The sequence below is a fragment of the Mustela nigripes genome, chromosome 4, assembly GCF_022355385.1.
Source record: "Mustela nigripes isolate SB6536 chromosome 4, MUSNIG.SB6536, whole genome shotgun sequence".
In the NCBI taxonomy this organism is placed as follows: Eukaryota; Metazoa; Chordata; class Mammalia; order Carnivora; family Mustelidae; genus Mustela; species Mustela nigripes.
The window spans coordinates 148,231,100-148,245,530 of NC_081560.1; the positions used below are offsets into that span (position 1 = coordinate 148,231,100).

Here is a 14,431-nt window from a genome sequence, read left to right on the forward strand (position 1 = left end):
AAAGAATGCATGAGGAAATTCAGATAATGTGCTAAGCATAATGTCTGATGCATAGAAAGCTATTAATAAATGTTAGGTATTACTAACAATAATGATAATAACAATAAATATGTGAAGGTCAGTGGTTTTTAATTGCTTACATTGCTCAAAATTTTATGTGACTGCTCAAAAAGCTAATTCCATTTATTTTAGTATTCATTTAATTAATGTTATTCCATCATTCAGGTATTTTATTAAGTACTTGTTGAGTACTAAGATTGTAATAATGAAGATGAAAAAGATGACACAATTCTTGTCTTACACGTAGTGAATTGTTCTTAAAACTACACATTACAACTGGATAGTAGGTTTTGAAATATATTTTGGCCATTATAACTAGAATTTTTGCTAATTAAGTAGAATAGTATAGGCACTATCAGAGGGCATCACATGTAGCAAAGACAAATATGCCTTGTGGAACTTGTTTTTAATGTGATATCTATATCTGTCTGTCCACGATCGAATCATCCATCCTTATTTAGATATCTGCATACACACACATATGTGAACAGATATTCGTGAATACATTATTATTTCGTGAATAATTTATATAAATTTATATAAATTATATTTGTGAATAAATTATTTCTTTTGTGGGTTATGGTTCTTCCCCCAAAAATAAACCTCTTCTAGTACATAAACAATGCTATACTTAAAACTCCAAGACAAGTCACAGATTTAAATTGAAAATAATGTGAACGATCACTGCATCAACAAAACATTAATCCTCAGTAAATATGCTGAAAGGTGTGATGTTTTATAAAGGTCCCTCCAAAATTTTGTATAAAAGATTTGAAGAAAAATTTTATGTTCTATAGGAAAGCTAAATGTGAAAATTAACTTACTCCATGGATATTAATGTAACCAGCTACCTTATACTCTAGGAGAACATATAAGGATTAAGCATTTATAAAAATGATATGTTACAAAGGGCAAAAGATAAGATACAAACTGAGTGTATGATTGGAACTTACGGTTTTTTCTAGTATTTTTTTTATAGATGTAATACCATTTCAGTCAAAATCAAAACACCTTTGTGGTGTTCATGAAAGAGACTCCAAAACTGTTAACACCAAAGAGTTTATTCTGTGTTCTTGGAGAAACACAAAAAGAGAAAGGGGGTGGGAGGGAACTCTTTAGAGCAGGATATAATACTGAGACAAACATAAAGCAGTGGAAAAGAACAGAAAATGCAGACATATGCCCTGAAGTATCTACTAAAAAACAATTGGACACAAAAGGATTTTAAAGGAAATGTTGAGGACAAATTCAGTAGTATAGAAGCAGTTATTTAGTTCATACTATTAGTAAACAAATGGTCTGAAGAGCTTATTTTTTTAATTAAAAAATTAGAAGAAATTTATAACTGATATTTTCAGATGTGACAGAAGAAATCTACAGAAAAGGATATCCTGACTCAAATGTATATAATTATGTTTAGTATAAAAGTTGAAACAGAGGAAATTTATAAATAATATTTGCTTGGAATATTACAGACCTGCTCATATATAACAATGTTCCAGTCAGTCGAAATGCCATATTTTTCTGCTTTAAAAATATCTTTGTCCCAACCGTTTGTTAGGATCATCTCATCTCTGAAGCTCTTATTAAAAAATCAGTCTTTATAAATTTGTATTTTAGAAATCATCTCAAATATAACCTGAATGATTAGATGTTAAATCGCATAGGTGAATTACAGTGTTACTCAAAAATTATTCTTCATGCACATTGTAGAGTCTGTGTGATGTGATGTGATTGTTCATCCATATACTTTTGTTTTTAAAGAAACAACTTTTCAAAAAGAAAATAAAAAAAATCAATCTCTCCTCTTCCTCTACTTCCTTTCCTAGGATGCCTCTTGTGATTGTGTTGTAGCATATCTGAAAAACAAGGCAGCTTTGTTGACATCACTGATGATGCTTGTCAGCAGAGATTGGTCAACGCTGCCAAACTTTTTTGTTAGTCATTTCAACTATCCATGTCCATTGCAGCTGCTCTGGAACTCATAGGAAGATCCCAGTTTTTGCAAACTCATGGAAGAACCACTTGGGTAAGATGGAGTTTGTTATAGGGTTTTCCAATAAGTTAGTATGTGGAACAGAGTCATAATATTAGAATGAAAGTTTACATTGATGCTATGTGAAAAGAGAAAAGTGAAAGATGACTTGCTGACAGTAGTCTCCTAATGCTCTTAGAATAAAGGAAAGTTTATCTTTTTGAATCTTAAATAAAATGTGAATGGCATAAGGGTTAATTAAGATTAATTGTATTTAGAGTTCAAAAATCCAAACTAGAATCCATAGAAACTTCTGAGATACTTCATTTAGTAAAGTGGCCCAGCATACTTGGACAATCAGTTAACTATGAATTGCTTAATTTTCATGCATTGGTGTGTTGTAGTTATTATGTATTTTTGCATTTGTTAAATATGTTTATGTAAAATGCTTAGAACAATGCCACCATTGTTCAATAAATATTAGCTTCTTAGTATATGTAATATGAAGCATGAACATTGCATGCGTGATTGTTACTCAGTGTTTTTTTTTTTTTTTTTAAAGAGAAGGTTTTCTGTCCCATTTTATGTTTTTCTTCTCACTCTAATGCTTAAAGACACTTTTCCCAATTTAGGCTTGGGCACTTTTCACTTGAATCAAGGTTTAATAGGGAGTACTACCATTGGTTAGTCTCAGAGTTATTTGGAGGGGAGATGGTTTTATTAATTGATTCAGTTGGAAATCTTATTCATGATCTTTAGGCTCTTATACTCTGATAGAAATAAATTTTTCCCTCTTTGATTGCCTAAATCTAGACCGCTAGACTGTTACAATTTTTTTTCCTTTGAGGCATAGCAAATAAACATTAGTAACTCAGTTGTCTTGGCCTATCCTATTAACTTACTTGATTTTAGAATAATGTTTTGTCAGTTTTCAAAAATACTGGTTTGCGTATGGGCTTTCATTTTTTATTGATTTCTAGTCTTAGTACATTCATAATAAAGAATATCTATATGATATAAGTTGTTTGGAATGTGTCGATATTTGCTTTTGTGTCCTAAAGCAAGGGTTGGAAAACTTCTCCTTAGTAGGCCACATTGTAAATATTTTAGCTTTTTTGGGCAAGAAGCAAAATTGCAGCTCTTAGTTGATATTTATAGAATCATTTAAAGTGGACTCATTTAAAAATGTAAAAGCCATTCTTAGCTCATGGACTAAATAAAAATTAGACATCTGACTGATTTTGTCCTGTGGACCGTAATTTATTTATTCCCTGGCTTAGAGTATATTCACTTTTTGTGAACTTTCTGTGTTTGTTTGAACAGAACATTGTATTTGTGTATTTTAGATAGCAGTGAATCTATTCTATTAAACGTTTTAATTGTATTATTTATCTCTTATTCATCCTTACTAAATTTTTATCTTTGATCTGTGAGTTTCTGAGAGTAGTGTTAATTTCCTGCTATAGTTACAGATTTTTTAATTTCTTCTTTTAATGCTGTCAAATTTTGTTTTAGTATCTTCAGGCTATTTTATTAGGTATATACATGTTTGTGATTGGCTGATCACCTTGGTGGAGTGTTTCTTTGATGACTAAAGTCTTCATTTATGCTCATTAATACTTTTTATCTTTAATTCTACCTTGCAAAGTAATAGTAATACTGGTATGTCAATTTTATTTTTCTTGTCATTGTTGAGATTTATCTGGTGTTACACTCTCCTTTTATTTGGTTTAAAATTTTTTTAATCAGGTCTTTTTTTTTTTAAGATTTTATTTATTTATTTGACAGATAGAAATCACAAGTAGGCAGAGAGGCAAGCAGAGAGAGAGAAGAGGAAGCAGGCTCCCTGTGGAGCAGACAGCCCGATGTGGGGCTCGATCCCAGGACCCTGGGATCATGACCTGAGCTGAAGGCAGAGGTTTTAACCCACTGAGCCACCCAGGCGCCCCTTAATCAGGTCTATTAATTTTCTAGGGCTGCCATAATAAAGTACAACAAGCTGGGTGGCATATAACAACAAATTTGTACTCTCACAGTTCTGAAGGCTAGAAATCTGAAATCAAAGTGTTGTCAGGGCCATGTGCTCTCTGAAGGATCTAGGAGAGGAATCTTCCTTGCTTCTTTGGCTTCTGGTGGTTGCTGGCAATCATAGGCATTCTTTGCCTTACAGATGTATCACAGCTGTCTCTGCCTCCCATCTTCACATAACCTTCACATGACCTGTATGTGTGTGCATGCAAATTTATCTCTTATAAAGATACCAGTCATATTGGATTTAAGCTTGATGCGAATCCATTATGACCTCAACTTGATTACATTTGCAAAAACCCTATTTCCGGATGAAGTCACATTCCCAAGTTTTAGATTGGCATGAATTTTTAGGGGGACATTATTCAATCTAGTACAGCTCTGAGGTATAACTTACATGAACTAAAATTCAGCCTTTTTTGTTGTATAGTCTGTGAACTTGACAGATCTTTACAATTGCATAGGTATTACAGTCATCCCCAAAATTCCATCCCCCCTTTTTGTTTTTAACTTTTACAGTCAATCCTTACATCTGCGGCTAGCTCTTGGTAACCACTGATGTCTTTTTTTATGTCACTATAGTTTGCCTTTTCAAGACTGTCATATAAATGGAATCATATACAGTCCTTTGAGTCTGGCTTTTTTCATTTACCATAATTAATTTTCAAATTCATTTATGCTATCCTCATATCACTAATCTATTCCTGCTTAATGCTGAGTAGTAGTCCATTGTATGCATGTATCATAGTTTGTCCATTTACCAGTTGAAGGATATTTGTGTCACTTTCTAGTTTGGGGCATTTGTGAATAAAGCTTCTATAAACATTTATGCACAGATGTTCAGGTGTACATGTTTTCATTTCTCTTGGATAAGTACCTTGGTAATAGGATTTCTGGGTTGTATGGTAAGTATATATGTAACTTAAGAAATGGCCAAACTATTTTCCGGAGTGGCTATCTGATTTTGTGTTCCCACCAGTGATTAACAGAAGTTGGAGTTGTTTTGCCCCCTTGCCTGTGCCTGGTATTGTATTTTTCAGAAGCCCTTCACATAGATGTGCAGTGCTATCTCATGGTGATTTAAATTTGCATTTGCCTAATGACTAATGATTTTGAGCATATTTTCATGTACTTATTTAATATTTTTGTATGATCTTTGGTGTCTGTTATTTTGCCCATGAACAAAAATGTTGCCTGTTTTAATTGATTTTTAATACTTCTTTATGTATTTATAGATAAATACTTAAACAGGCATGTAAATGATGAAACGAATGTTGAAAAAAATGGTATTTGCTTTTTAGGCAGCTGTGTACAACTGTGAGTTAGTGAAGTCCGTTAAAATCCCTAGAGCTTCATATTATCATTATTTTTACTGTCGCTGTTGTTTAAAAAATAGCTCACAGTCTGTAAATGCTCTCTGTGATTTAGACACTATGCCCAGTATTTTACCTGAATTATTGTAAATATTTTCTCCCAGTTTATAACTTCTCTTTTTATTCTGTTATTCATTTTTTTAAGAGAGGAAGTTCTCTTGAAATCAAATTTGTCAGTATTTTTTATGGTCATTTCAGTAGCATCATATTTAAGAAATCTTTGCCCAATCCAAGATTACAAAAATCTTCTGTTTATTTGAAGAATGTTTATAGTTTTAATTTGATGTATAGATCTGTAGACTGTTTTGAGAATTTTTATATATGGTGTGAGGTGTAAGTGAAATTAATTTTATTGCATATGGATGTTCTAGTACCATTTGTTGAAAAGACTATTCTTTATTGAATTGCTTTGATACTTTTGTCAAAAATGCCTTTGAACATATTTGTGGCTCTATTTCTGGACTCTTTTTTTAATTTAAATTTTAATTTTTTTCAACATCTTTTCAACATCAATTTTATTTTATTTTTTTCAGTGTTCTAAGATTCATTGTTTATGCACCATGCAATAGTGTTCTTCTTGATACCTACCACTAGGCTCACCCATGCCCCCCATACCCCTTCCTTCCAAAACCCTCAGTTTGTTTCTCAGAGTCCACAGTCTCTTATGCTTCATCTCCCCCTGCAATTTCCCCTAATTCACTTTTCCTTTCCTTCTAATGTCCTCCATGTTATTCCTTATGTTCCACAAGTAAGTGAAACCATATGATAATTGACTTTTTCTGCATGACTTATTTCACTCAGCATAATCTCCTCCAGTCCCATCCATGTTGATATAAAAGTTGGGTATTCAACCTTTCTGATGGAGACATAATACTCTGTTGTATATATGAACGACATCTTCTTTATCCATTCATCTCTTGAAGGGCATCTTGGCCCTTTCCACAGTTTGGCAGTTGTGGCCATTGCTGCTATGAACACTGGGATACATATGGCCCTTCTTTTCACTACATCTGTATCTTTGGGGTAAATAGTAGTGCAATTGCAGAATCTTAATGTAACTATTTTTAATTTTTTGAGGACTCTCCATACTGTTTTCCAAAGTGGCTACACCAACTTGCATTCCCACCAACAATGTTTGAGGGATCCCCTTTCTCCACATCCTTGCCAACACCTGTCGTTTCCAGGCACCCAAAGGCTCATTAACTCAATTTGATTAATTTTCTAACTTGTGATTTATATTTTCCCTAAGAGATTATATAGAACTGATATAATTCCTTTAAACTTTGGAAGAATTTGCTAGGAAAACATCTGGCCTTCAGTATTTCTTTTACAGAAGTTTTAAAATATGAATTAAATTTATTAATAATCACAGATCTCCTCAGGTTATCTGTTTCATTTGGGGTGAGTTTTGACAATCTGTGGTTTTGAGTAATTTCTCCATTACATGTAAGTTGTCAAATTTGTGTACATAGAGTCACTCATAGTATTATTATTATTATTTTTGTATTCTTTTTTTTTTTAAATTTCTTTTCAGTGTAACAGTATTCATTGTTTTTGTACCACACCCAGTGCTCCATGCAATACGTGCCCTCCCTAATACCCACCACCTGGTTCCCCCAACCTCCCACCCCAGTATTATTATTATTTTTTCCTTCTAGTGTGTTTTTCTCCTTGGCTCAGATTGCATGATTTCTGTTGATCTGTCTTCAAGTTCAGTCTGTTATCTCAAATTCTGGTATTTAGTCCTGCTGGTGCATTTTAAAATTTGATTATTGAATCTTTTCAGTTTTAAAATTCCACTTTATATATTTCCCATATCCTGTGTTTTTGCTCAGACTTTCTCTTCCTATTCCCTTCAAGAGTTCTCTCTTACTTTGGGAGAATTTTTATAACAGCCCTTTTAAAATCTCTTTCAATTAATTCCAACTTCTGTCTTGTTTTGGCACTGGTGTTTGTTGATTCTTTTCCTGTGTGAAGTTCAGGTTTTCCTTGTTTGTAGGTTGAGTAGCTTTGGGTTTTACCTTAGATCTTTGCATGTTTTATGACACTTAATTTTGTTTAAATGATATGGAGAATACTGTGGGATTTCTTGGGGTTTTTGTTTTAATTTTAAAAGCAGATAAACACTCTAGTTAGATTCAAGCTATAATTTCCAACTAGCCAGCTATGTTTGGATTATGGTTATAATCAGTTCTGTTTCAAAGCCTTTTTACCATGTTTGTCAGATATGTTCTTTTATATATATATATATATATATATATATAAAATAAAGTACTATTATATATAAATATATAAATATATAATAATATATAATATTTTTATATAAATATATATAAATAATATATAAACTTAAATATAAAGATTTTATCTATTTATTTGACAGACAGAGATCACAAGTAGTCAGAGAAGCAGGTCCAGAGAGAGAGGGAAGCAGGCTCCTTGCTGAGCAGAGAGCCTGATCTGGGGCTCGATCCCAGGACTCTGGGATCATGACCCGAGCTGAAGGCAGAGGCTTTAACCCGCTGAGCCACCCAGGCACCCTGTCAGATATGTTCTTAGTATACATCTTTCAGAGGCTAGATTGGGTCTGGGCAATGGTCTGATATTATTTCTCAGAGTCTTTGATATACTGTTTAGGATCAGATTGAAGCCAAGTGCTGCTGAGAGGTGAACCTAGAAAGTTACATACAGCTTTTCAGAGTCACTTTCCTGAGCTAGTACTTTATGGTCTCCCTGATATTTTCTCTTCACCTGGGGATGCCCTTTTTGTTCCTGCACCTAAAAGCTGATGTTTTATTTTTCCTCTTCTGCTACTTATTTTCCACAGCTATAACAATGTCCAAGACAAAAGTGGTGTATACTTGTGCTCTGTCTATTCTTTGGGGTTCCTGCTTTGCAGTGGGCAGAAAGATAATTGAGATGTCTGAAAATAAGTCAGATTTTACAGTTCCTCTTTTCTCAAATATATAGTTATATGTAGGACTGTTTTTATATGTCAAGGTATTTATAGCAGAGATGAAGCTTTACCCAGATGAATCTTGTAAAATTTCTTTCTTTTTTATTTTAAACATTTAATGCGGTGTTCTAAAGACATTTGTTATTCATTAGGATATTGCCTCCTCTCAGGTCAAATTCTTAGTATCCATATGACATCACCAGTAAAAATATAAATTTATTTCTTATAGCTTTGACAAATGCTTTTTTTTTTTTGCTGTCAGTCAATAATTACCTATTGACTTTACGAAATACACATTTGTAGATGCCATACCTAGAGATTCTGATTCAGTGGTGTACAGTATAGTAAATAAAGAAGAAAATGACCTACATGCTTATATCTTCTACTTTAACACTCTTCTTTAATACAGGACATTCCTATGGTCTAGGAGATGTCCTCAGGACAGGTATGTCTGAAGAGGATTGTGATGGTAGCAGTACTGAAGGTTGTTGATTCAGTGGTTGTCCCAAGGCAGTTAGGTACCATGTGAACAAACCTGATCTCTACCCACTCTTGTGCTGCCTTGGTTGGGGGCTTGTCCCTCACCATCATCCCAGGCATATTCTTTACTGGTTCATCTTTCTCAGAGTTGTCTGTGAGTTATTTAACATGCCATTTCTTAGTTGGTAATTCCTCACCAGCTCAGCAAGGAGTAGGCCTTAATTCTTGTTATTTTTGTTATTTCATTTAAGAATGAGTAGTTTAATTTTTGCAACTTCTGTTAAAGGGTAGCATACATCTCAGTAAGGTGCTGAAGGTATACCAATATTAAGTGTACTACTTGAACTTTTCATATGTACTTATCCACATAACCACCATAGAGTCAAGACAACATTTCCAGCATCCTAATAGATTCCCTAATGCTCATTCCCAGTCAGTAGCCCCATTCCCCTGACTCAATCCCTGTTCTTATTTCTAGCACTATAAATTAGTTTTTCTTACTCTCAGGCTTCATATAAATCGAGTCATGCAATGTCTATACTCCTTTCTAGTATTTTTAATCAAATGACTTTTGTGGCCACTCCTTGTTGGGTTATTGTTTCTGACTAAAAAAGAAATACTCAAAAAACTGTATCTAAACTAAAGCATATGTAATTTGACTTTGATTTTGTATTTCTTGTAGGTGATATAATCTTCAAATTTTCTAGGAAAATTTCCTTATTCTTTTTCCCACTCTAAAACTTTCAAAGGTTTTTTGCTTCATCCACTCATGTAGTATCTTACTTACTTCCATAAATGACTCTTGCCCTAACTCTCTTTCTTGCTTTTCTACCTTTTCTTCTACCTGTATGTAGGGATGAAAAGGAGATTTCTGAAATCGTATTTCCTGTTTGTTCTTTTCCATGCTAGCATTTGGATGGGGTGAATTCAGGTTGAAATGAGTATCTTCAGTTAATGTGTTAATCTCATGTTTTCCTTCTCTTCTGACAGCATGATGGAAGTGGTTCACTGCATGATATTCAACTCTCATTGCCATCCAGTCCAGAACCAGAAGATGGTGATCAAATATATAAGGTATGATTAGGAGTCATGCTAAATTTTTCAAAATTATTTTGTTACTAAAATTATAAAGCAGTAACAACTAAAATATTTAATAATAAATATATTAAAATCTGAAACTTTGCTATGTTGAGTTTTACTTTGGTCTGCTTTTAACTTTTGTTACCTTACTAAATTAAAATAATATCACCGTGGTACTTTAATTTGAATGTATTTTATCAGTTGGACAATTATTTGTCTTTCTATTATAGGTATCCTATACCAATAATATACCAATCCTATACCAGTTCTTTTTCTTAAATCAAGAAATTATTAAATTTTTAAGTTCTTTTTGATAATTATGAATAGCAGTTTTTAAAATATAATTACCAATTAAAATGACTCACAGGTACTCCTCATATGTAATCACAACATTGAAAAGATATATGGAAAATGAGATTAATTTATCTCTTCCCATGTTTAAAAATATAATTATAGAAAATGGATACATTTTAGTTTTTGAAAATGTGTTTTTTATAATTTTCCTTTTTAGTTGAAAAAAACTCTTTTCTGGGTGCTTTTGTGACTCAGTTGATTAAGTGTCTGCCTTCAGCTCAGGTCATGATCCCAGGGTCCTGGGATCGAGTTCTGTGTCAGGCTCTCTGCATTGTGGAGAGTGTGCTTTTTCCACTGCCCTTCCCCCAGCTCATTCTCTGAATCTCTCTCTTTCAAATAAATAAATAAAGTCTTTAAAGAAAAAAGAAAAAAAGCTCTTTTCTTTTGCAGTTATTTCTGAAATACCTATTTCTTAATCACCTAAAGCATTCTTGGTTTAATGTTTCCAAGTAAAATTATTTTTTTTCTTTTGTATTCTATTTTCAGGGTTTGCTAGTCAACAATCTATCTTGAAATATTGGTGGCTTATAATGACAAAAATGTATTTCTCACTTGTTATTTTTCAATATGTTACATATTGACTGTAGATCAGCTAGGACTCTATGCTTCCTCTTCATTCTGGGACCTAAGCTGAAGGATCAGCCCCTATCCTGGAATATGTTTTTATACCTGAGGGAAAAGAACATTGCCAGAACCACATGTAGATTCTGCTTGCATGTTGCGTATTTCACTTCCATAGCAAGTCAAGTAGCAAGTGGTGTTATTAGAGGTCAGAGAAGCATAATTTTCTTGTAGGATGTGGGGTGACTTATTTGTGACTTATTTGATAACAAGATTATGTCTAAAACAACCAAAATCAAAAGAGACTGTAGGATTAATAGTCACATCTGGTTATCGAGGCTTAATTTTTCAACATGTTATCTTAACTGTTCTTGCACAAATTTCTTCCCATTGCTGTGCTTCCACCCTATTGTGGGTGTGTATAGTATTCTAAATCAGCAGGTCTGCAGTTATGTTCCCAGTTATGTCCCCTGTTCATTCAAGATGGTTTAGTAGTACAGTTTCAAGTGATAAAAATATGGTGACTTGTATCATTGCAAGTTTAGAAACTAAAATCTCCACTGGACATGCCATGTCTCTAATCTTTTATCTTAGGACAGCTTCCTCTCCCATTTCCTTGATGAGCTAGTCTCAACATGGACCACTCTCTTCAAGCCTCATTCTCAGCCACTCTTCTCATTTTCTGTAGGTGGCCTTGTATTCATCAAACAAGATCTGCTACCTGCCTTCCTGCCTTCTGATTTACCTGTATCTGTTAATCATTCTCATTCACTTTGTTCCAGTTATAGGACAAAAATGGCCACTGTGCTGTGGAAGACCACCATTTGTTAGGTTCTTGACTATCTTCTGCTGCTGTTAAGGACCTAACTACCTCCTCCTCACTCATCTCTCATCAGTGTGCTTTCTTTACTTTCTCTTCATTATCGGTTTATAAATTTCTCTATCATAAATTTGTCATAAATTTAGTAAACCAAATAAACCTTTCCTTGACTCTCCTTAAACCTTTTTCCAGTTAACATGGAAACTTGGAAAGATGAAAGCAGTTACTTGTTTTAATGTATAAACATTTGGTGTGACTGTTGTCTTAAAAGCTTTATCCTTGATTTTTATGTCATTTGTCTCTAAAAATTTTTTTTTTAAGATTTTATTTATTTATTTATTTATTTATTTGACAGAGAGAGATCACAAGTAGGCGCAGAGGCAGGTGGGGGTGAGGGGGACAGCAGGATTCCCACTGAGCAGAGAGCCGATGCGAGGCTCGATTCCAGGACCCTGGGATCGTGTCCTGAGCTGAAGGCAGAGGCTTTAACCCACTGAGCCACCCAGGCGCCCCTGTCTCTAAAATTTCTTATACTCCTTAACATTTTCCCATTTTCCAATTTCCTTTGTAGGTTCCTTTTCTTCTTTAGAATAGAGATTTATATATTTTGTCCAGTTCTCTTTGACCTTTTTACTGTCATTATTTCATATATGGCATATACATTGATAACATATATAGTTTCTCTTTCATACTTGGTGATCCAGTTACCCACAGGTACTTCTAACAGTATATCTAAAACTAACTCACAAGTATTCCCCTTTGAATGTGTTTTTCCTCCTTTATTCCCCATTTCTTTTGGTGGCAGTACTAATCACCATATCACCCAAGCTAGAAATATAGGAAATTACTCTTGACTGCCTCTTGTGTTCTTTCACATGGAGACAGTCACCAAATTCTCCTAATTTTGATTCTTGCTCTTCCTTCTTCTCCCTATTATCATTCTCTTAGGTCAGGCTCCTACTGTCATATGAAGTATGACATCTTAGTAATAAGTTTCCTAAGTCTAATTTGGTTGTGGTTGTCAAGTTTGTTCTCCAAGCAGCTGTTAAAGACATCTCAAATGCACTATCACTTCCCTGGCTTTTTTAGGCCATGCTTGATGTTCATGGCCCTCTATGATTTAGCTCCTGCCCAGTTTACTACCCATATTGGTACGTACTCTTCACTACAGCCTTTGTGTAACAACATCACTGCTTGTAATTCTCCAAATACTCTGTCCTATGCTTGCCTTCACCTCTGTATTGTTGTATCATACTGAGAATCTCTTACTTTAAAATCCAGAGCCTGACAACACTTCTGTGTATTCGTAACTTTTTACTCATCCTTTAAGACTTCACTAGAGTTACCCATTTCCTGATATGTTTTTGCCCATCTTTATGTGTAAAATCCTTAGAGCAGTGCCTGTAATAAAGTTAATTATATTATAACTATATACATGTTGGCTGTTAATATGTTATCACATTGTATTTGAATTTCATTTTCAGGTCCCTTTCCTCCAACACTAGTGGGACCTAGCAATGACTGAATGATGGCTACATAGTATTTCATCAGATTGCTACCTTGTATTTCAGTTACCCCCTTTTTGGACACTGATAAATTTGTAAACTTTTAGATAATACCTTCTTGTAGGTTTTTCCATACTTAGGATTGTTTCTTTGGCATAGCTTCCAGGACTGGGACAACTGAGGCAGAGTGTAAGAATTTTTAAGACTCTTCAATGTAGAGCTGTATGTTTGTCAAGAAAGGCCAGTTTTGATGTCTGATAGTGTACCATTTTTTTCTGCAATTTTATTAATCGCATTGAATATTTCTCTCTTCAACTTAATACCTATAAAATAATACCTTAATACTTGAATTTGTATTTCTTCAACAAGTCATATAGAACATTTTACCAATTACCTACATATTTGTGAGAACAGTCTTATGTGGGGCCTAGAAAACAATCCTGTATGTTTGAACAGGCTCTTAATATACTTAAGTATAAATTCTTTGTCATATTTGCATAGGTTTTCACCAGCTTTTTACTTTAATATTAATTGTATACATGCTTTAAAGTTTTATATAATCAAATATACTTATCGTTCCTTAATAGATTCATTTGCCACATAGCTTAAAAGTTTAAACATGTATTCATGATCTGCAATCTCTTTATCTCATTTTTTGGTCTTGATTTATGATTTAAAAAGTTAAGCTCTTTAAATTCAACTGGAAATCATTTTTTATATATAATGAACAGTTTTATCAAATTCAGTATACATAACATTACAAAAATTTTTTGTCCCCACTTTTGTGATACTTATATGTTATGTTAAAGCCTTTATAAAATGTCTGTTTTTGATTTCTTTTTAAAGAGACTGCATTATTTTGTGTTTGTTCCTGGTGTATCTGCAAGAGATGGTATACTTTGCTCAGTAACAACACATTATATTTACTTACATATTTTTCTCTCTAGAAAGATATATCATTCACATGTACATATCCTTATTTCCTTGCTGTACTCTTGCTTCAGTATATATTTCTGGATAATTCAATAGTAGTAAACATAGTGGACTAACTATAAGGTAAAGATAATTTACACTTGGAAATACAACTGGATCCCTGCTTTACTTGACAGTAGGTTTCTGTTTAATACTATTAGGAATTTCTTAATAGACTAAATTGACAGGGTATTTTGTCTTTGAGTCAGGCAGTTCTCAGGAAGGTGGCTCATGGGAAAAAAATCTCCGTGTTACCCTACCAGGCAT

At 33.5% G+C, this 14,431-nt stretch overlaps 1 protein-coding gene across 8 annotated transcripts in view; it reads left to right on the top strand.

Moving 5' to 3' along the window:
- CCSER2 (coiled-coil serine rich protein 2) overlaps positions 1–14,431 on the top strand; it is a 187,570-nt gene that overhangs the window by 130,643 nt on the left and 42,496 nt on the right. For all 8 annotated transcript variants that reach the window (XR_009403943.1, XM_059397936.1, XM_059397935.1 and 5 more), the window contains one exon: positions 9,863–9,946. Coding sequence is in view for 7 of the 8 variants with exons in the window: in XM_059397936.1 (XP_059253919.1) it covers positions 9,863–9,946 (84 nt within the window). In the remaining variant the exon portion in view is untranslated. The remainder of the gene's footprint in view (positions 1–9,862; positions 9,947–14,431) is intronic.